This window comes from Oncorhynchus clarkii, chromosome 12 (genome assembly GCF_045791955.1).
Source record: "Oncorhynchus clarkii lewisi isolate Uvic-CL-2024 chromosome 12, UVic_Ocla_1.0, whole genome shotgun sequence".
NCBI classification, from domain to species: domain Eukaryota; kingdom Metazoa; phylum Chordata; class Actinopteri; order Salmoniformes; family Salmonidae; genus Oncorhynchus; species Oncorhynchus clarkii.
The window spans coordinates 58,445,355-58,469,429 of record NC_092158.1 but is presented as its reverse complement, the minus strand read 5'-3'; the positions used below and the strand labels follow the sequence as shown (position 1 = coordinate 58,469,429).

At 41.9% G+C, this 24,075-nt stretch overlaps 1 protein-coding gene across 8 annotated transcripts in view; it reads right to left on the bottom strand.

The window, feature by feature from the left end:
* LOC139420867 (peripheral-type benzodiazepine receptor-associated protein 1-like) overlaps positions 1-24,075 on the bottom strand; it is a 165,225-nt gene that overhangs the window by 35,676 nt on the left and 105,474 nt on the right. For 7 of the 8 annotated variants that reach the window (XM_071171238.1, XM_071171232.1, XM_071171234.1 and 4 more), the window contains exons 6-14: positions 15,917-16,099; positions 15,061-15,144; positions 14,600-14,689; positions 14,210-14,332; positions 13,589-13,693; positions 11,477-11,527; positions 10,629-10,661; positions 5,284-5,458; positions 3,727-3,944 (exon numbers count right to left, since the gene is read on the bottom strand). In XM_071171238.1, the coding sequence (XP_071027339.1) occupies positions 3,727-3,944; positions 5,284-5,458; positions 10,629-10,661; positions 11,477-11,527; positions 13,589-13,693; positions 14,210-14,332; positions 14,600-14,689; positions 15,061-15,144; positions 15,917-16,099 (1,062 nt within the window). Of the gene's footprint in view, positions 1-3,726; positions 3,945-5,283; positions 5,459-10,267; positions 10,289-10,628; positions 10,662-11,476; positions 11,528-13,588; positions 13,694-14,209; positions 14,333-14,599; positions 14,690-15,060; positions 15,145-15,916; positions 16,100-24,075 lie in introns of all 8 variants that reach the window. The other variant, XM_071171233.1, reaches the window with a different exon arrangement.

Sequence of the window (24,075 nt, the reverse complement as noted above, 5' to 3'; positions counted from 1 at the left end):
ACTTTGATGTAATGTCCTTAAAACAAGTCAAAATGAGGCTCAGTAGTGTGTGTGGCCTCCACGTGCCTGTATGACCTCCCTACAACGCCTGGGCATGCTCCTGATGAGGTGGCAGATGGTCTCCTGAGGGATCTCCTCCCAGACCTGGACTAAAGCATCCGCCAACTCCTGGACAGTCTGTGGATGGAGCGAGACATGATGTCCCAGGTGTGCTCAATTGGATTCAGGTCTGGGGAACGGGCGGGCCAGTCCATAGCATCAATGCCTTCCTCTTGCAGGAACTGCTGACACACTCCAGCCACATGAGGTCTAGCATTGTCTTGCATTAGGAGGAACCCAGGGCCAACCACACCAGCATATGGTCTCACAAGGGGTCTGAGGATCTCATCTCGGTACCTAATGGCAGTCAGGCTACCTGAATTTTTACAGCATGTGAAATTTATTGTCAATCAGTGTTGCTTCCTAAGTGGACAGTTTGATTTCATAGAAGTGTGATTGACTTGGAGTTACATTGTGTTGTTTAAGTGTTCCCTTTATTTTTTTGAGCAGTGTATTTTTTTAAAAATTCTGAGACACGCTTAAAGTTATTTTTACTGGCCATAATTTTCACTTGTCTGACCGTTTGCATGATGCCGAGTTTCGCACACGACTGGCCTATCTTGGTGTTGATTTTTCTCGACAGAATGATCTGAATCTAGGATTACAGGGACTCTACGCAACAATATTTAATATGCAGGACAAAATTGAGGCTATGATTAAGTTGGAGCTCATTTCTGTCTGCATTAACAATGACAACACACAGGTCTTTCCATCATTGTACGATTTTTTGTGTGCAAATGAACTCAAGTTTACGGGACAATGTCAAATGTGATATAGCAAAGCACCGGAGTGAGTTACACATGTATTTTCCCAAAAGAATGACACAAACAACTGGATTCATTATCCTTTTCATGCCCTGCCTCTAGTCCACTTACCAATGTCTGAACAAGAGAGCCTGATCAAAATTGCAACAAGCGGGTTCTGTGAAAATATAATTTAATCAGAAGCCACTGCCAGATTTCTGGACTGGGCTGCGCTCAGAGTATCCTGCCTTGGCAAATCATGCTGTTAAAGCACTGATTCCCTTTGCAACCACGTACCCATGTGAGATTGGATTCTCGGTCTTCACAAAAGCATGAAAACTAAATACAGGCACAGACGACTGTGTGGAAAATGACTTAAGACTGAGACTCTCCAATACAACCCAACATTGCAGAGTTATGTGCATCCTTTCAAGCACACCCTTCTCATTAACCTGTGGTGAGCTATTCACAATTTTCGATGAACAAACAAGGTTTTATATGTATGATGGTCAAATAAAGAGCAAAATTATTGATTATTATTATATTATTATTTGTGCCCTGGTCCTATAAGAGCTCTTTGTCACTTCCCACGAGTGGGGTTATGACAAAAACTCACTCATTCTTATGTTTAATAAATGTATCGTATAGTATATGTGTGGCATACTTTCGATGATGGCAAAAGACAACATTTGAGAGTGCGCTGACCCTGGTGCTAGAGGGGGTACGCAGCTGGAGGTTGAGTGTTTGAAGGGGTACGGGACTATAAAAAGTTTGGGAACCACTGGCCTAAAGCATTATTCCTCACCTCAAGTTCAACTGTCGATATCCGTTGGTGCGCACTGCCTTCATATCATACGCCTGCAGTATAAATATACTTATTGCCTCACCACACCAAACCTTCACAAAGGTTTCACAATTTTATTAGGGTGACATCAAAAGTAAGCCAAGTAAATTTTAATAGGGAAAATACGAGCAGGATGTTATATTGCGGCAAACATTACAGTTGGAACTTAATTTGGCAAAAGAAAATGGCTCAGAATGAAACTAAATAAGCGAGAGAACTATAAGTCTCCAGCTTCAGCGATTTTTGCAATTCATTCCAGCCATTGGCAGCAGAGAACTGGAAGGAAAGGCGGCCAAAGGAGGTGTTGGCTTTGGGGATGACCAGTGAGATATACCTGTTGGAGCGTGTGCTACGGGTGGGTGTTGTTATCGTGTCCAATATGTATCGAGGGCCAGCCAACGAGAGCATACAGGTTATCAAGGGATCCAATAATTTTAAACCCCACTGTATGTCTCTGCATACTGGGCAACAGATTTCATAAATACAAATATTTGGGGGATTCATTCCTGGTGATTACATTTTTTTACATTTTAATATCTTAACCAAAAACTTTGGAGGACCCCAAAAAATCACTTGCAGGCGGTTTTGGCCCACTGGCCGCTTGTTGCAGACCCCTGCTGTAGGCCGACACAAACATACAAACAATCGCTGCCAGTAGGATGAAATTGCACCCTATTCCCCATAGGCTATATTGCACTACATCCCTATATATAGTGCACTACTTTGATAGGGTTCAGATACACACACACACAGACACAAACGTTGAGTGTTTTGTTTGTCGACTGGCCGTATGTCTAATTATAGGGTCTGAGTGATACATTATGCATAAACAATAAGTAACAGGCATATTTTTTATCGCTCCCTGCCAGCAAAAAACCTTTTAAGGATAATCACTTACAACTACTACAACCTTAATAATCCACAGCAGTGGGATTATCTCACTAAATATGAGCTTTAGAGAGCTAGCTGCTGCCGGTGCTGCCTGTCCTGACCTGGCTGGTTTAGATGGATGAGAGGGAGGGAGGATAAAGATCTACTACAGAGAGACTTAGACCCAACACTGGCTGGCTGGGGCACGCAGGACAACATCAGCTAGCTACAACACACAGCTGGACACTGGATGAGGGAGAGGTCTGCTGCATTAAAACATGGAAGAAATGGTTTAAAAGCCCCAACCCAAAAGGGTCTTATCTTTTGAATTGTATAATACGTGCTGCATTTGTCTTTGGCCAGTATGCTACATGACAGTGCCATGTGAGAGAGAGAGAAAAAGGTTAAGGCACAAAGCTGGACACCGTATGAAAGAAGAGTCCGACCACCCAACCGCAACAGGGTCCTATTCTCTTATCTCTAGCAATGTATGTGTTGTATTTGCCTTTATTTGTTTAAGCCTAGGCTGTTTGATAGTACAGTGTGAGAGACATGAGAGAAAGGCTAATGACGTTTTTAAATCCATGAAGTCTGACGAGCAAATCCATAGGAATGACTGTGACATTTTGTTAATCTCAACAAGCAATCTGTCCTAACCATAGAGTTGAAAAGGAGGAGGCAATCCATACGAGCTGTTTGATCTTGAGGAATATTTGAACCCAATTAATTGAAAATTGCAGTTATTTTCATGACTAAAGATGTCAGCAGCATGTCTAATGCAAAAAAGTATCTTAATCTCTTTGTGTAGAAGATTATTGTGTGTGTCACTAGTAGATACCCATAGACTTCCAGTCATTGCACTAACGCTAGTCAGCATTGGCACACGAAACTACCTCTAACTTTCTTCATACTGGAAACCGACATAAAAACAGTAACCACGAGTTCATCTGACTCTGGGGAAGTAGATAAAGGGCCTTATTGCCAAAATCCTGAAGTATCCCTTTAAGCAAAACTCAAATACTAAGCCAATCTGAAATTGTCATCTAGTCCTACCGTTAGTGAGACTACTGTACTATGTTTTTAAGTTGAACAAGAAACTCCCCATATGAATTAAGTAGTGACTTTCCCTATGCAATAAATCGGGATTAAATTATGTGTTAGAGCTCTCACCTCGTGTGGCGTGGGACTGGTCCTGCGTGGGCTGTGATGGGGGCTGTGGTGGGACTCGGACGACTTTGGGGAGAGGTGGGTGGTGTCAGAGACAGACTTGGGGGAGCTGGAGGACTTGGTCAGGCTGATGGTGGGCAGCTCACGGTGCTTGGTGGTGGGGGAGCGCGTGAGACCCGCAGCGTGAGGGGTGGCCCCCATCTGGAGAGTTGCTGCCACATCTACAGGGAGGAGGAAGATACTTCATGAGCAAACAAATCTCTCCGCTTTTTTCATGTTTCATCGAAAGGATAGCGAGAGAGTAACAGGAAAAGTTAGGAGGAGAAAGTGTGCTAGAAGAGCAGCGGGTTGGATTGGAACCCATGTGAGCACAAGTACATGTGTTCTGGAGGCAGTGGCCTAGACAACTGGACCACCTCAGGCTACAAACATACACCCTCTTCTGTGACCTGTTTGTAGTTATCCAATTGGGGGTTGGTGTTCTAGGTCCCTGGCTGATTAAACAGTGGAGTGGAGGGAGTAAAACCCTCCTGTCCCCATCTGTCTCTGTGCTTAGAGGTCACGACCCCCGAGCACAGCACCATTACATGGCACACAGGGGCCAGAAAGAACTAAGGGGCTTAACACATACAGCCCGGATATCACTCACTCACCGTTGTTGACCCACACCTCTGTGTGTGTTTGGGACCTTTGTGTGAGAGGGATTGTATATGTGTGGCATCATTCATACAGCCACTCATTGCAAGCCCCACCAAACCAAACCAATTGATTGTGAATATGTGGATCATTACAATTAACCTAACAGTGATTTCAGGGACCAAGTTACTCAAAAAAAATAACAGGAAAGGGAGTGATAGTGCTCATGGTAGCAGTGACAGTCTCAATGACCCAAGATCTCTAGGAATAGTAGCAGTACATGGTAGCGAGGAGTCCTAAGGGAGAGTCTCTCTCTCCTCCAGACTCCAGAAGTCCATATCATCACCCAGAGAGTTCAAATCATCCCATAGGTAGGCCACCTTGATCTACAACAGAAACAGCACACCTACTGTACATGAGGGAGGGATGGATACAATAGAGATTTGAAGGGATACTTTAAAGCCAGTGGCGGCCAGGATTACAATATATTATGTTCTCAGTCCGGGTCTGCATCAAAGTGAATGCATGCGGAATCCCTTTCAAACATAATCATGTCGATTTAAAAGTAATACCAACACAATCCTACATGGAGATCCAGGGTTGGAATAAGCACTCTTTAGTTTAGCAATCTTCATGTGTACAATCAATCTTGGTAGAAACTATAGACCATATTGGTAAACTGTGCCTGTGGGAGATTCAGTATTAGTAGTTAAAATGAGCCTGAGGGGGCATACAAAGGACATATGAAGATGCATTTATTGGGATGGGGAGTGTATCTCATGAAGGGAATATGAGTATGTGGAATGTATTGGTGTCGTGACAGTAATATGATATGGTTGAATGGTTAGGGTAATATCATGGTAACAACGGTTGCCCTTTGGCATGTATCAGGAACATGATGGTAATAACGGTTGCCATGGTTACCCCCAGCGAGGCCCACACCGTTGGTCAGATGGCAGAGGGCATGGTTAGTGAGGAGTGCGGAGCCGGCCAGGTCCAGTTTGCCGGCCTGCAGTCGGAAGGTCTCCAGCTCATGGCTGAGCAGGCCGAACTGTTCACTCTGGCTTCGACATTTATCCTCCAACTCGCGCACCTTAGACTGAAGACAGCACAGAGAGAGATAGAGGTACACACACACACACATACATACAAAGGATTTAGTTTCAGCTCCTAGGCAAACAAAATATCATAGGCTAATGAAAGGGTATTTGTGTGGTGGCCTACTTTGACAATCTGCCTATTTAAAAATGATACTACTGGAATATCAACTTAAAGAAATTGACTTATTATCATATGCATAAACATTCACTTACAAGTACTATCACATTTAGGATCAAATTAAAAGACAAAAAGGCGGGAAAAGGAGTGAGAAGGGTGAATAACAGGTTTCAAGGCCTTAGAAGGAGGTGTTGGTTTTGTGGGTGACAAACAGAATCTGAAGCGTAGCTAGCGTAGTTTGCAGCGAGTTGCATGTCCTCCGACACAGGTCTGCAGCGCTCACAGTCACACTAGCAAAGCCACTACAGAGCCACGGCCACAGCTCAGTCAGAACGCTCTAACAGGGTTTAGCATCAGCCCCCAGTGAGTTTCTATAACTGGCTGCTTTCACTTCCGGTTGTGGTGGGAGTTTCCTGGTAGTGATGTGACAGGGCCCCTAGCTAAACGAAACACACACGCACGTGCACTGACACACACACACACACACACACACAGCTTCCTGTCAAACCTCTCACCTACACCACCAAGCACAGCCTGTCCCAAATGACTGCTCAAACTCTAACATGAACCAAGTCACAAAGTGGGAGATAGAGCAAGTAGATCCAGCTAATGTATGACATTTTAGTCATTCATCAGACGCTCACTTACAATTAGTGCATTCATCTTAAGATAACCACAGTCATAGTAAGTACATCTTTCCTCAATGAAGTAGCTAACGGTTTTTGTTTTTTGTTGGGGGCATGCTACCCGTTCTCTTACGAGATTTGAGTCACTGTGCTGACTAAAGGATAGATCAAGCTCCCAATAGTGAGATTCAAAACTACGTTGAGAGGAGAAAGAAAGAGAGAGAGAGAGAGAGAGAGAGAGAGAGCAGCATGAGAGAGGGAAGAGAGCGAGAAGCCCCACTGTCAGGGTCACAGCTCGACTGCCAAGAAAGCAGGCTAACTCTATCTTAACACCTTGAGCTTAAGAACCAAGCCAATTCTCCTATGAACAAGGTTCAGTTTACTCAGCCCAGCGGGGGACTGGATTTCGTGCCATAGAGTAATCTAACAGCAGCATCACTCGGCCTGACCTGTTTCACACTGACTTTAATCACCTACACTCACTCTCTTACACTCCACTTCCTCCCTCACTCACTCTCTCACACTCTCTCCCTCACACTCCACTCTTTTCTCTCTCTGTGTGTGTGCGTGGACACTAAACACTTCCATACACACAGCACTAGCGCACACAAGGACACATACTAATACACATTCACACACAGAGGGCCAGCCGGCATCAGAGGGTTTCTCCATGTCAACAAAGGGATTATTTCAAATGAACACAATTACCACTAGGCTTGTTATGTAACTGGTTGAACCACACAGACGTGTAGGGAAAGGCACATAGGACAGTACACTGACACACGCCGGCCTGGCTGGAGCCTATCACCTCTCAGAGAGAGCCCAAATAACCTTGTCATGTTGTATTCAAAGCCTGTTACAACACTATAGACCACCTCTGTTGTAGCTAGAAAACATACGAGGCCATCTTTGTCTTTCCATAAATACATCCTAGAAACCAATATAGGTATAGAACTTCGGTAGCATTTTCCTCAGATTTGCTTTATTAAAGTCCCCAGAGACAATAAATATGGACTCAGGTTTAGGGCTGTTACGGTGACCATATTGCCGCCACACCGGCAGTCACGATTCATGATGGCAGTCAAATTCCATGTGACCGTTTAGTCACGGTAATTAGGCTTCTCCAAGCTCTGATACTGCTGATGGTCATTAGTAGCCAACCAAACTTGGTACTCTGCACTCTATTGTCCCTCTAATCATTCTGACATCAATACAAATGTATTCGAAAATCAAACACTTAATGAGAGCCCATGAGCTCATGTTGCTCAACATTTCTATAGGCTATGCAATTGCGTGATGGCCTCTATTAAAAAAAGGAGGATCCCATCAGCTTTCTGTAGGCTAGGCCTACTATATTTATTTCTCAAATGTATTAATATTTAGCACATTGCTTCTCTTCACAACAGGATTATAGCCTACCTGGTTGGCATGAAAATGAACTATGTGAAAGGTGTCCACCAATCGCTATTTAAGTGCCTAGATGACATGTATTTTTTTCCGTTGCCCCTGTTTCGAGATAGGTGCATGATAATGGTCCATTCTAAATCAAAACATATTTCACACATATATTATTTAGTATATGTAAAGACAATATTAAATCAAGAATAGTGTAATGGGTGGCAATATTAGCATATCACTTGTGAATAATTTATTATCACTCGTGAATAATGCCTATGTCACGGATCCCCCCGGTACTGATGCTCATTCTGTTCACCAGTACGTCACCGGCTTTCTAGGCTTCACTGAACGGGATTCATTATCATCAACCCCGGACTGTCTTGTCTGATTACACACACCTGGTTCCCATTTCCCCTGTGTTAGTATGTTATATATGTGCCCTCTGTTCCCTCTGTCTTTGTCGGTTATTGTTCGCATGTCCGTTGGTGTTGTGAGTACCTATGCGTTGGTGCAGCTGTTTTATAAAGCACGCAGCATGTTGTGTTTTATGGGTATCATCCCATGTCATTCAACGAGGTTTACCCTCGCTTGTTTGTTTGGGTACAGGCCAGTGTTTTTGTATATGTGTTTGTTTTGGGAGTATTAAAAAACCCTGTGTAAAACCTTGTGTATTCCTGCGCCTGTCTCCAAATCCTTTATACCAGCGTGACAGCCTAGCTTAATGCAAACAGCAAATTATGATTTGTGCAACTTTTTCAAATCACAGTCGCACACCTCATGTAGCCTAGACCTATATGTTTTGACAAGGTTTGTATCACAACTAAAGTGGCCAAATAACTTCTTAAAATTAAGCACATTAATCTGCTTTACAGCTGGTGTAGAGCCTAACTGGCATACATACGCAGCGCGTGAGTTTCTAGTTTGGGGAAGATCATTTTCACCATAAAAATGCACCTTCATAATAAAAGCAAAACATGTATAAATTGCATTTGTGGTCACTTATGAGAATGGTGTTTTCCTCCTAATGGAACATTTGCTCTTATGTCTACTGTCCTGTGCGCATTGCTGTGCTTATAATGTGAAGAAATAGCCTAATAGTTTATCAACATTTTGAGCTAAACGTTCTCATCTGCTGCGTCAGGCTCATTGCTTAAAACAGGTTACTTGATGCTAGTGGCTGTATTAATTTGGGATCTATCACATCCCACAACTGTTCCAGACTATGTATGTTTGGGATATTTATAGGTCAACTTTTGTACTATGGGGGATAGTAGATTGACATATGCTAGTGCTTTTGCTTTTCAGCTGACGAAAAGTAAATGTGGACAGTTCTTCCAATATCTACAATGCGCCTTGGACAAGGACACACGCAGTTGCAGCCTGATGTCTTGGCACAGCCTGTACTTGTAACCTGTGAGAAAGACCAGATCACGTGATGGAGCCATGTGAGTGAGAGGTGTTTCGGCACAAATGATAATTATTAATTTCAGCCCAAGGGCACAACGGCCACTGGCCGCAAAAGGTATGGATTTTTTTTTTGCATTCAGCCTTTTAGGAGGCATTATGGCCACACAAAGGGAACGCAGCAAGGAAATTTGAGGCATTATCAAGTGCTTGTCAAATTGTGAATGAGAGACTGATGAAGTGTGTACAGCCTGCGCAAAAAACAAAGCAGAGCTCATGCCTTTCATGCAACTTTTTTCAAATGATCATTAGAGTCACATAATGCAGCCTTAGAATGTCTTAAAAATTTAAACATACTGCCCAACATTTGTATCACAAGTAAAGTTACATAAGGCCTGGTGAGAATATTATCAAGTGCTTTTCAAATTGTGAATGAGAGACTGATGCCTTTCATGCAACTTTTTTCAAATCATCATTAGTCCCATCATCTAAACATTTAGCCTAAAGTTGCATGAATACATCTAAATTCAGCATGTAGGAGGACCTGTTTCGTTGTTAACCGCTCAACATAGAATAGCTGCATGTGCACACTCCCTCATCGTTGGGAGAAAATATACTTTCTATTTTATTCAGTTATGTTAAATTGTATTCTTCATACTATAAAATAGTATAAAATAATGTCACAGAATTCTAAGCGAATCTTGTCTGCTATATTAACTAGTGTAGCCTACAGCCATATGGCATAGCCAGATCAGGGCCTAACATAAGGACAACTCAGTATGCTATTCTGTTCTTCTGAAATAGACTACATTTTCTTCACATAATGTTTCTTTAGACCTGTCTAAAATAAATAATGGATTTATTGTGAAGGTGTAGGCTGTATTACATGGATTTGGTAGACTTTAAAAATGCAGATGTTCCAAAGGTCTGCATCAGTGGTTTGTAGGCTGTGTGTGGAAGCCAGGAGATGCTAAATGTGTTTATGTAAATAAAGGTAAGTTACCGTGAGACTGTCAGTTATTTGCTTGACAATCACCGCCACAGCCCTAATCAGGGTATCACCGGTCACATTTCAATTTGTCCCTGATTCTCAAACTAACTTGCTGCAAGGACACTTGTGTCTAGGACTTTGTAAAGGCAAGGTGTAGTAGTCTGTCTATCTATCTACACAGAGGCTTAATTAAGGTGGGGGTTGGTAACAGGGTGGATGAGGTTGGGATCTGGGCTAGAGTATCAGGACAGATGCTTTGTGTTGCCGGTACCTGCATGCAGTCCAGAGTTGTCTGGTTAGCAGGGAAACAAAGCACAGAAAAAAAGCACTTCAAAAACAAAACTCATGCTTGTGAAAAGTGGAGTTGAAGAAGAAAAACATGGTTAATAGATTAGAGTCCAGGTCCTGAGAGAGAAGAGTCTGTCAGCGTAAATCATAGAGATAGGGATAGAAACGGACCGTATAGACACTATGATCTCATCACTATTTCTCTCCGTCTTCCATACCTCCTCTGGAGGGAGAGAGAGAGACTTTTACAAGTGATGCTCTTTGTTTAGAGAGATGGAGAGGAAGAGAGTAGGAGGAATAGTAATGAGCAATTCAAACAAAACAGGAGCGTAACGGTACTGTACCAGCTCCCTCTGCAACACAAGCTGGATCAAGTCCTACAACAGAATACATACACACTTAATTTTACACAGAGAAACACAACACATTAACACAATGTATAACAAAGGGTTTACTGACACAATGACAGTATACACTATGATGATCAGTCTGTCGGAGGTTCTTTCTTTTTAAATTGTTGAACAAAAAATACTGTAAAAACACTAGCAAATCAGCTCCAAGGGATTTTATTTTGGAAATCTTTTCCAAAGTATTCCCACGCATAATAGAGAGATATATGTGGTTGTACACAAATGTAAGCAAGGTTTGAAATAATTATGCTTTGGTAAAAATACTATATCTGTTTGGGCTTCTTGGGGTCAATTTGCAGTCTACAAATGATTTGTACATTTGTCCCGGCCCCCTGACCTTCCGCTCAAGAAAAAATCGTCCCTTGGCTGAATCTAGTTGATGATCCCTGCTCTAAACGAACACTCTACCTCTCACTTCTCTGGGGAGAGACAGAGTCAGTGACTTCCACAAGCTATTGTGGCTTAGATAAATATTGATATATTCCCCTCGAGCGTGCAATTTCACCTCAGTTTCATTAGCCATTAGGCCTATACTATAGTATGTAGAGGGAGGCCCTGCCTTTTATAGACAGTCCTGTGTTACACAGCCAGGCTACCTTCATGTGAAAGAGAGGGAATGATAATGTAGTGTCTATAGAACTACAACAACCGCACCTCTGCACCAATAGAAATATCATCAGAAACATAGCAGTACAAGATCTAGACCTCTGTCTGCACTATAGAAATACAAGCTCTAGACCTCTATTGGCACCATAAAAATACAAGATCAAGACCAGACTTACCTCCAGCAACTGTACCACCCCCTCATGCTCCCTCTTGGCAAAAAACTCAGCCTGTTGAATGGAAAAATAAACACCGTTTTTTATTTATTAGTTCACATCTAGTCCCTCTCAAAAGTTCTCTCTAGAACAAAACAAACAGCCCTGCACCCAAAGGCTGCCTCCTACTGGACAAAGTCTTAATTACCCATAATATAATTGATGACAACATTTTTTATTTGAGTTTGATTGGGTTTTGCTGACTGATTGCTGGGAATAGGGTTTCTTGGCAGTTGTGATTATATACAGTGCATTTGGAAAGTATTCAGACTCCTTGACTTTTTCTACTTTGTTACGGTACTAAAATTGATTAAAATTGATTAAATAAAAAGCAATCCTCAGCAATCTACACACAATAACCCATAATAACAAAGTGAAAACAGTTTTTAGAAATGTTTGCAAATGTATTAAAACTTAAAACAGAAATACCTTATTTCCTTAATATCCAGACCCTTTGCTATGAGACTCAAAACTGTGCTCAGGTGCATCCTGTTTCCATTGATAATCTTTGAGATGTTTCTACAACTTGATTGGTGGCCACCTGTGGTAAATTCAATTGATTGAACATGGTTTGGAAAGGCAAACACCTGTCTATATAAGGTCCCACAGTCAACAGTGTATGTCAGAGCAAAAACCAAGCCAAGAGGTCGAAAGAACTATCCGTAGAGCTCAGAGCCAGGATTGTGTCGAGATCTGGGGAAGGGTACCACAACATTTCTGCAGCATTGAAAGTCCCCAAGAACACGGTGGCCTCCATCATTCTTAAATGGAAGAAGTTTGGAACCACCAAGACTCTTCATAGAGCTGGCCGCCCGGCCAAACTGAGCAATCGGGGGAGAATGGTCTTGGTCAGGGAGGTGACCAAGAACCCGATGGTCACTCGGACAGAGCTCTAGAGTTCCTCTGTGGAAATGGGAGAACCTTCCAGAAGGAAAAAACATCTATGCAGCACTCCACCAATCAGGCCTTTATGGTAGAGCAGACCAGACAAAAGCTATTCCTCAGTAAAAGGCACTGACAGCCCGCTTGGAATTTGCCAAAAGGCACCTAAAGGACTCTCAGACCATGAGAAACAAGATTCTCTGGTCTGATGAAACCAAGATTGAACTCTTTGGCCTGAATGCCAAGCGTCACGCCTGAAGGAAACCTGGCATCATCCATACGGTGAAGCATGGTAGTGGCAGCATCATGCTGTGGGGATGTTTTTTCAGTGGCGGGGGCTGGGAGACTAGTCAGGATCGAGGGAAAGATGAACGGAGCAAAGTACAGAGAGATCTTTGATGAAAACGTGCTCCAGAGAGCTCAGGACCTCAGACTGGGGGCGAAGGTTCACCTTCGAACAGGACAACGACCCTAAGCACACAGCCAAGACAATGCAGAAGTGGTTTTGGGACAAGTCTCTGAATGTTCTTGAGTGGCCTAGCCAGAGCCCAGACTTGAACCCGATCTAACATCTCTGAAGAGACCTGAAAATAGCTCTGCAGCAATGCTCCCCATACAACCTGACAAAGCTTGAGAGGATCTACAGAGAAGAATGGGAGAAAGTCCCGAAATACAGTTGTACCAAGCTTGTAGCGTCATACCCAAGAAGACTTGAGGCTGTACTCGCTGCTAAAGGTGCTTCAACAAAGTATTGAGTAAAGGGTCTGAGTACTTATGTAAATTTGATATTTACATTAGCAAACATTTCTAAAAAACTGTGTTTGATTTGTGTGTAGACTGATGAGAGAAAACATTTAAATAATAATGCTGTAACCTAAAAAGGGGTCTGAATACACTGCATTTTGTATTTGTAAAAAATTCTAAAAACCATTTTTTGCTTTGTCATTATGGGGTATTGTGTGTAGAATGATGAGAAAAAACAAACAATATAATCCATTTGATAATAAGGCTGTAACGCAACAAAATGTGGAAAGGGGGACTGATTACTTTCCGAATGCACTGTATATGCCATTTATATAAGCATACTTTTTACATATAGGTCCTGGGAATTGAACCCACTGTCCTGGCATTATAAGCACCATGCTCTACCAACTGAGCTACAGAGGACCAGAGGCCATGTACGGTGCTGCTCACCCGCTGTAGCCGTTTGATCTCATCCTGTTTAAACTTGAGGATAGCCAGTGCCTGCTCATGTTCTAGTTCCAGCTGCTGCCTTCGCTCGGCGACCTCTCGCATATGCTGCAAGCAATCAAAGGAGACACGTATCTCATGTAGTCAAACAACACTTACATAATTACTCTATAGTCTCTACTCTCGGCTTCCATGAGGCAAATTCCCAGACAAATTAAAATGGCAACACTACTAGTAAATGCATACTGGCAACACTACTAGTAAATTCATACTGGCAACACTACTAATAAATGCATACTGGCAACACTACTAATAAATGCATACTGGCAACACTACTAGTAAATGCATACTGGCAACACTACTAGTAAATGCATACTGGCAACACTACTAATAAATGCATACTGGCAACACTACTAGTAAATGCATACTGGCAACACTACTAATAAATGCATACTGGCAACACTACTAATAAATGCATACTGGCAACACTACTAATAAATGCTAACACTACTATGTTTGTAGTCAAAGTGGACCTGGCCCCAGGGATCTCCGGATTCTTCACATTTGTTCTGAAATAGTGAAACTTGGAAGTGTTGCAACAGAAGACTGGAGGTGAGCCTGTACCTTTAGGACCTGCTCTAGGTTCTCCAGTTTGGCACGGAGTCTCTGGTTCTCCTCGAGAACTGAATCACGTTGAGCGGTCACTTCAGAGAGGTCTTCCCTCAGCTCCTCATTCTCAACCCGGGCCTGAGAGAGAGGGATGGGGAGAGAGAGAGAGAGAGAGAGAGAGATGGGGATATTGACATTCCTCATGACTAGCAGGAGAAGGACAGACACAAAACAAATACTGTCCCATTCCAACATAAAAACGGAAGCCCTTCCGGTCTACTGAAGGTTCACAACAGAAAAGACTGCTGAGGGTTCCCAATTTGAACCATAATGTAGAGATTTATTCTGTCATCTAAAACAACCGTAAGACTAAGAGGCCCTCAATAGAATAGAATGGAGACTGACCTGGTCGAGCGGCTGTGCCTTCCTCCTGAGGAGATCCGCCTCCTCCTCTAGTTGTTCATTTTTGCCCCGCTCATCCTCAAGCAGGCTCTCCTGTTAGAGCACAAACGACAACAAGAAGACAAGACTCAGATTCAACAGCCAGGGACAAAGCCATGATTTCTCATCAGTCCCAGTCAACAGAGAGTATAGTCACTATACTGTAGTACAGCCGTATTAGTGCTGTAAATCAGTGGAGGCTGGTGTCACTTTCGTTTCAGGATGGGTGTAATGTAACGGCTGGAATGGAGTTATTGGAACCTTGTGTTTCATGTGGTTGATACTGTTCCATTCATTCCATTCCAGTGGGATGTTCTCACTTCACCAGCTACCGCTGGTCATAACACCTGGTCCACTGGTAGTAGCACGCTGAGAGTACAGTAGTTAACAAACACACGAGTGGATGGCCCCTGAGGATTTCTTACCAAATCTAGACATTTCTTCTGTCTCTTCCTTACTTCATGCTCAAGGTTTTCACATTCTTTTCTCTTCTTACTCAGCTCCTGTTCCTGAAAAGGAAGCCAGAGCATGTCACGTTACAGCGACTACACGACCTGCGAGCGTCAGAAACATCCATATCGGGGGCCTGAGTCCTTCAGTACCATGTCTATGATACCCTGTCGTGTATATCAGATGTCAAAGCATATTAACATATCATTTTTGCGTTTGACAAAAAAAAGTGTCTGCACAAATCACGATCAATCTGTTTTGGCTGCACAATAAAATATAAGCTCTTGATTTCCATATTGACCTCTGACATGGTAACAACGAGGTATTAACAAGCTTAGCATTCTTTAATTACTCTAAATGCAGCTTACATGCACAGTCATGCAGGCCCCCCCACCCCCCAGTAGCGAAATGGAAAAAAAATCAAATAAAATCGGCTTATTTCAACATCCATCGCCAGACACAACAGAATAACCAAGCATTATGATGACTGCACAAGGACTGTTATGTGTGCTGTGTGGGGGGACTCAGTGGCTAATTGACTGACTAGATGCAACAGCTGCAGCACGACAATATTGATTATTAAAAAACGAAGACCTGTGGCCTGATTTGTTCTAACGATTACTTGTCTGTGAGCCATCCTCCAGACTACAAGCAAACCTTACATCATATCCCACTCATAATATCAGTCCAGTCTCCAACAAGAGGTATGTGCATGTGTGTATGTGTCAGTATAGCTAGCCATGACAGGGTTGTATATTGTACGAGGTGAGTGGGTCAATCATATGTGTGTGAGTGTGTGTGCGTTTGTGGCATTGATGTATTTGTTCTCACCAGCAACTGTAGTCGCTGCTCCTCTGTGTGCTCCTCCTGGTGGGAGAGGCTAGGGGTGGGGGCGGGGCAGAGGCCCAGTGAGGGTGGGGTCACTCGCGACCCTGACTCCTCCTCCTCTCTGGGAGTCTCCTCACACCTGGATGGAGCCTCATCTAACGCCACACACGGGGTCTCTGCTGCAACCTGCCAAGGGTAAAAACCAGAAAGTTCACAATTATGCCTAAAAGGCAGACTCTGCAAGATGACGTTGTCTGCACAAAGTAAACACATAACGGGACAATTTTCGCAACTACTAAGAGCGTTGAAGCGCCAGGCTAAACTTCTCCGTTGTTTTGGTTCCGTAGTTTCCACGTTGTAGCAGTGTGAAGTGCATCTGTGCACATAATAATTAAACCTCACTTGATACAGATTAAAGAAGCTAAAGAATTGAGTGAGGCAAGGGCAAACCTTGACACCTTGAGTATTACATAAGTCAACGTAATGAACAGACCTGGAGTTCAAATATCTCAATTCCTTTCACATACATTCAAATAATTTCATTTAAAATGATATGTGAATGTATTTGGAAATACACTTGCAAAGTATTTTAAAAACTCATATACACAGAAAAATTATTTAAAATACCAGATATTGAAATGTATTTGAACCCAGGTCTGGTAATGAAGCACAGTAATCAGAAGTTGCACACTGGCTCTAAGGCGAAAGCCAGACAAGACATAATAATACCCAGACCAACAGAGGTGCAAAGCCCATCATTCAAATCTAAGGAAACCATGACTAAACTATTTTCTTTGGCTAACGGCTTGATTGAAAAGCGTTTCAGTGAATTAGATGTGAGCATCATTCCCCCTGTGTAGAGAGCTGTGTCAAACAAAGTGACTAAAAGAGAACATAGCAGAACAATAGCAGAACACAAATGTGTAATAACCTCAAGGTTGTGTAATATAAACCTGACTCCCAGCACCAACCAAATGACAGATAGACAGGGATTATAATACAGCTATCCTCCAGCCTTTCTTCCTTCCCAGTGGCCTGACTCCTCGGACTCCTCTACACAGTCATCTAATCCACAGGGAATCCCTCCAGCCTGAACCGTGACTCACATACCAATACTAGCAGACTGGATGTAACTCTTAAAATTATTCTTTAGAAAGGAGAGTCCCTCCTCTCCTTTAATGGATATTCCTTTACGATTATAATACACTGCTCCGAGTTAGGCGCTTCTTAGAGTTAGGAGAAAGAGAGTACTTCTGAACCCGTATCAACTAAGCAGAGTAGGAGTGCTGATCGAGTATCGGGCATCCCCTCATATTCATTATGAGAAGGGAAAACTGACGCTGTATCAGCACTCCTAATCTGAGACGCTTTATAAATACAGGCGCTGACGTATTAGTATTCTATTAAGATCCATGTTAGCTACAGCCAAAGCTGCAGGTACTCTTCCTGGGTTCCACAAAAAATAGAACACATGACATAATACATACCATGAATAGACAATTACAGCTGAAGGACAGAACTACATAAAATGACATAATACAAAACACGAATAGACAGGTACAAAACAACGTAAATTATATGTAGCAAACAAATTACAATACATAGAATGAATAGACAGGTACAGAACTACATACATTTAAAATAAGAATACACACTTTTATATTTTTATGCCTTAGCAGTCCATGCAACATGTACTCATAATAACAGCTACACTGAAGTCATCCATTTTGTTACAGTTGCTTACTGTTACAATTGCAAGTCCTGATCCTAATCTCTCAGAACCCGTTGTTCTGTAAACACTAACGAGAATCTCACAACATTAGGAACCGCCCATGTCCTTGGTTCTCCCGTTTGACGTCAATACTATTCATAATAATAATAATAATTGATAGATGCTACTGAATGCAAGTGCAATGAAAATTACAATGGAAACACAATAATTCCTCCAGCTAACTTCAACCACAGATGTCACCCTAGCAACCATGCCATTCAACTCATAAATGAACTACAGATGGAGTGTTCTCCTCGCTAAGGCTTCACTTTAATCACCTCAGCAACTGTGTTGGAGTTTCCTATATCTAAAGTTTCAATTGAATCCTTCACTTTACATATGTAGACTTTTTAGTGCTCCATCATTCCACTCCGTTCAATAAATTGAACAGATTCATCATCAGATTGGGGCTTCTATGAGCCCTGCTCATAGCCATGAGCTACAGATAGAGTATCAATTTAATCCTTCAGCTTCATACGTGGACTTTTTAGAGCTCCATCACTCCACTTCGTTCCATACACTTAAAGTCAGAAGGGCTTCACTTACGTCCTTTGCCCTGTCTAGTGCATAGATATGAACTTAACCAAACATTTGCCGTGTTACAGTCTACCGCCCATAAAGATTTAACTGAGGTATAGTGCGTGGCCTTTGGACAAATTCATAAAATGAATGAGGTCCCCTTGATATCGAGTTTCCTACAGTTCTCTTATGGAGTTGTTTCCCATTTCCATTTCCCATTCCCCTCACCACACACCCAGCAGCCTCCACCAGTCACACAAAAAAATAAGAATAGACTTTTATACACATCAATAAAACGAACATCAGTAAGCTGACCAGACTATCATATCATCAGGAGCAGTTTGTCCTTACTCTACTGAGGCTTTGCTTACAATTGCTTTCTCTGCTCAAAAGCCCTGATATTCTGATGCCAAGGGCACATCTTATCTTTAACTTGAACCCAAACACCAGATGTGCTCGAGAGGGAGATACTATCGCTATTTAGGTTAGACGTGTTGTGCTGTGATGTGAGGATTTATTCGTTTTTTAAAGCTACTTTTGCTGCTTGCTTGAGTGATTTGAGATGGCAAGGAGTTCCATGCTATCATGGCTCTATATATTACTGTGCGTTGCCTTGAATTAATTTTGGCTTTAGGGACAATGAGGAGACCTTTAGTTGCATGCCTTGTGGAATATGAATGTCTGTCAGAGCTGTAAGTTAGTTGACTGAATAGACAGTTTGGAGTTTTTAACACATTCATATTTCTAACAAAAAGCAGAAGTGAAGGCAGACCATCTCTACTCTACTTTGAGCCATGAAAGGTCAACATGCATTTTGTTGACATTAGCTGTCTTGGAACATTTTTAGGGCAATATGTTCTGTTCTGTTGTTAGCCAGCTGTAGCTTTTTTAATGTCTTTCTTTGCAGCACCTGACCATATTGCCGGGCAGTAGTCAAGATATGACAAAACTAGAGCCTGTAGGACTTGTTTAGTCAGTTGTGATATTAAGAATGCTGTTTTTGTGTTGTATTGTTTCTGTTTGTTAACAGTATTGAGTAGCTTGGATGAATAAGTTGCCCAAAGTAAACGGCCTGCTCCTCAGTCTCAGTTGCTAATATATGCATATTATTATTAGTATTGGATTGAAAACACTTTAAAGTTTCTAAAACTGTTTGAATGATGTCTGGGAGTATAACATAACTCATATGGCAGGCAAAATCCTGAGGAGAAATTAAAACAGGGAGTGAGAAATCTGAGCTTTGTATGTATACACCAGAGTCCCCAATGAAATCCCCTTGAGATATTAATGATGTTGCACTGCCTAGGGGTTCCACTAGATGTCAACCATCAATAGAAATTGTAATGAGACTTCTATGGTGTTATGGGAGTGAATGATAGCAGAATGCATCAGGTGTCTATCAAGCAGCCATTTTCTGATCATGCTTATTCCTCATGGTATTCACTTGTGTTCCATTGCTCATGAAGACAAGAAGGAATACTCCGGTTGGAACTTTGTTGAAGCTATATGTTAAAAACATCCTAATGATTGATTCTGTACTTAGTTTGAAATGTTTCTTCGACCTGTAATATAACTTTTTGAAGTTTTTGTCTGATGTCACGCTGACCAGAATGAGCGTTTGGATATGTATACCAAACACGCTAACAAAAGAAGGTATTTGGACATAAATAGCGGACATTTTCGAACAAAACAAACATTTATTGTGTACCTGGGATTCCTGGAGTGCTTTCTGATGTAGATCATCTAAGGTAAGGGAATATTTATCATGTAATTTCTTGTTTATGTTGACGTCAACATGGCGGCTATTGTGACAAATTTTTCTGAGCGCCGTCTCAGATTATTGCATGGCTGGCTTAAAAAAAAGACACAGCGGTTGCATTAAGGAGAGGTATATCTATAATTCCATGTGTATAACTTGTATTATTATCTACATTTATGATGAGTATTTCTGTTGAATGACGTGGCTATGCAAAATCACTGGATGTTTTTGGAACTAGTGAATGTAACGCGGCAATGTAAACTCATATTTTGATAAATATGAACTTTATCAAACAAAACATGCATGTATTGTGTAACATGAAGTCCTATTAGTGTCATCTGATGAAGATCAAAGGTTAGTGATTAATTTTCTCTATTTGTGCTTTTTGAAACTCCTCTCTTTGGCTGGAAAAAAAATGGCTGTGTTTTTCTGTGGCTATGTGGTGACCTAACATAATCGTTTGTGGTGCTTTTGCTGTACAGCATATTTGAAATCGGACACTGTGGTGGGATTAACAATGAGAATAGCTTTAAAATGGTATGAGATACATGTATGTTTGAGGAATGTTAATTATGAGATTTGATGTTTTGAAAATGGCGCTCTTTGACTGGCTGTTGTCATATCGCTCCCGTTAACGGGATTGCAGCCATAAGAAGTTAATGTCAGTTTGTGTTGGATTGATTTTTTACTTTAATATTTTGCATGAACCAAACATTAATGATGAATTAATTATGAATGATGAATAAGTTAAATCATGGGTAGGTAACGTGTCTGTAAGCAGTATATAAGATATCTAACGGGACTGCCCCGTTAGAGCTCCTGACAGACGTGTAATATGATGCATCAAGTTTGTTGGAACCTCTCCAGTTAACTAATAATAAACAATGACTCTTAAGATTTACTTTGCGTGTCCCTGTGTAGAATTTACATGACACAGATTATGGTGTATAATATCAAAGGCTGCACTGAAATCTAAGAGTACAGCTCCCACCATCTTCTTATTATCAATTTCTTTCAGCCAATCATAGAGTCGTTTGTGTCAGTGCAATACAAGTAGAATGCCCTTCTCTATAGGCATGCTGAAAGTCTGTTAATTTGTTCATAGAAAAATAACAGCTGTGGCTGGGGAGGGGAACTAAGTGTGGGGAAGTGGCTCTGGATCTGGATGACATTAGTGTCTTCTCCTTGTCACCCTAGCTTCAGCGGGTTAAGAGTCAGGAATCAGGTCTCTAATTTTAGAGCCACACCTACTTATCTAATCCTGTAGAACTAGGCTAGTGCAGACAAGGCTATGACCGAGTAACAGGATCAAAGTAAGGACCAGCCAGCGCCATGTGAAGAGAAAACTCTCTCTGAAGTGACTTATATCAAGTGCTTATATCTCTATGAAGTGCTTATATCTCTATGAAGAGACCGCTCAGTTTTGCTAGCCATTTTGAGACCACATAATATACTTGCACACATGAGCACTCACACTCTTACAATATAGAACACGAGCCAAGGAAAATAACTATATTATTATTACTATTATCATTATTAAGGTTACTATGAGAAACAAAAAAATATTCATGAAACATCAGGAGTGGAATAGAATACCTAAAATAGAACCGTAGAATAGAATACTGTCCGACCGTCATTACACTTAAGACAAGTCCATTGTTCTAGCGAAGTGAGGGAGTGAAAGCCGTTGGTCCCCTGAGCTCAGATAGGCATGTATAAGGAGGGAATTTGAGTGTTTGCCCACAATGCTGAGGTTCGGAGATCAGAGCCACAGATTATCAGAGTTCAGGCAGTGTGGCATGCAGGTCAGATAGTATTTGAGGGGAAGACACAGAGAGAGACAATGTTGCATAATGCCTAATGTGTTGAGTGTGAGCTATGTGATATATACTGAACAAAAATATAAACGCAACACGTAAAGTGTTGCTCCCATGTTTCATTAGCTGAAATAGAACATGCCAGAAACTTTCCATACGCACAAAAAGCATATTTCTAAAAATAAAAAAAATGTAGAAATTTGTTTACATCCTTGTTAGTAAGCATTTTTCCTTTTCCAAGATAATCCATCTACCTGACAGGTGTGGCATATCAAGAAACCTTGTATTTGGGACCCCAAAAAAACGGCACTCTAAAATGTGCAGTTTTGTCACACAATCCAATGCCAAAGATGTTTTGAGGTAGCGTTCAATTGGCATGCTGACTGCAGGAATGTTCACCAGAGCTGTTGTCAGAGAATTGCTATTTTCTCTACCATAAGCCTAGGCTAGTGTCGTTTTAGAGAATTTGGCAGTACGTCCAACTGGCCTCAGGAGTGGAATAGACCACAGACCTCGTGTAACCATGCCAGCCCAAGACCTCCACATCTGGCTTCTTTACCTGCGGGATCGTCTGAGACCAGCCACCCAGACAGCTGATGAAACTGAGTAGTATTTCTGTCTGTAATAAAGCCCTTTTGTGGGGAAAAACATTCTGTTTGGCTGGGCCTGGCTCCCCAGTGGGTGGGCCTATACCCTCTTAGGTCCACCCATGGATGCGATTTTGTCACTAAACTGTAGTAACTTGTCAGCCAACAGGCAGTGTTTAACCCGTATAGTGCTGTTTCTGTGTGTAAACAGACAAGTCCCATGCTGATATTGAATCCAAATACTAATTGAGTGTATGTAAACTTCTGACCCACTGGGAATGTGATGAAGGAAATAAATCACTCTCAACTATTATTCTGACATTTCACATTCTTAAAATAAAGTGGTGATCCTAACTGACCTAAGACAGGGAATTCTTACAAGGATTAAATGTCAGGAATTGTGAAAAACTGAGTTTAAATGTATTTGGCTAAGGTGTATGTAAACTTCCAACTTCCAACTTCAACTGTAGGTAGGGGTAAAAGTGACTAGGCAATCAGGATAGATAATAAACAGAACAACAGTATCGTGTGAAGTGTATGAAAGTGGGTCTATTTGAGAGTGTGTGTGTGTGTGTGTGTGCGTGGCGTCAATATACATGTTTTTTTGTGAGTGTGAGCGTAGTGTGTGTATGTTAGTGTAGTATGTGTGAGTGTGTGGGTACAGTCTAGTGAGTGTGCATAGAGCCAGGGCAAGAGAGTCAGTGGGGGAAAAAATTACATTGTTTTTATAATTATAAAGGAGGTCAATGTTAATTGTCAGGGTGGCCATTTGATTAACGGTTCAGCAGTCTTATGGCTTGGGGTTAAAAGCTTTTCATGAGCCTTTTGGTCCCAGATTTGCCACTCCAGTAACGCTTGCCATATGCGGTAGCAGAGAGAACAGTCTATGGACTTAGGTGGCTGGAGTCTTTGACCATTTTTAGGGCCTTCCTCTGACACTGCCTGGTATAGAGGTCCTGGATGGCAGAGAGTTCGGCCCCAGTGATGTACCGGACGGTACACACTACCCCCTGTAGCGCCTTACGGTTGCCGAGCAGTTTCCATACCAAGCGGTGATGCAGCCAGTCAAGATGGTGCAGTCATGGTGCAGCTGTAGAACTTTTTAAGGATCTGAGGGCCCATGCCAAATCTTTTCAGCCTCTTGAGGAGGAAGCGGCGTTGCTGTGCCCTCTTCCCGACTGTGTTGGTGTGTTTGGGCCATGATATGATTAGGTGAATGTGGACATGGAGGAACTTGAAGCTCTCAACCCACTCCACTAAACCAATCACTCAAAATGTCAGAACATGCACATTGTTCATGGAATCGTTGTGCAACATTATGCAATGTAACTTTTTAGTCAATTATGGGTATGGTTGGCTTCTTTTCAATTACAGTAACTACTTAGCATCTACTCATCTGTAACGGCTTGCCACAGTGGCAGGTTAAGAAAAGTACTTCTGCAGGGCATGTGGCAGAAGCAATGTTATTTTTGTTGGTTTTTAGTGTAATACATTGTTTCATTTGTTAGTTTTTATCCGGATTTTGTACTTCTTTAAACAGCAAGGAAAGAGAGACGACGACAGATCAGCTAGATCCATAAGACAGAAAGTGGCGAACCTGCCGGTTAGCGTGGAGTCGGCAGCACTACCACTAGACAAAACTCGCCCAGTACGTTTCAGTTGTATTTGATCATTGTTTGGTGGTAAGCAAGTGGGAAGTCTTTCCATTA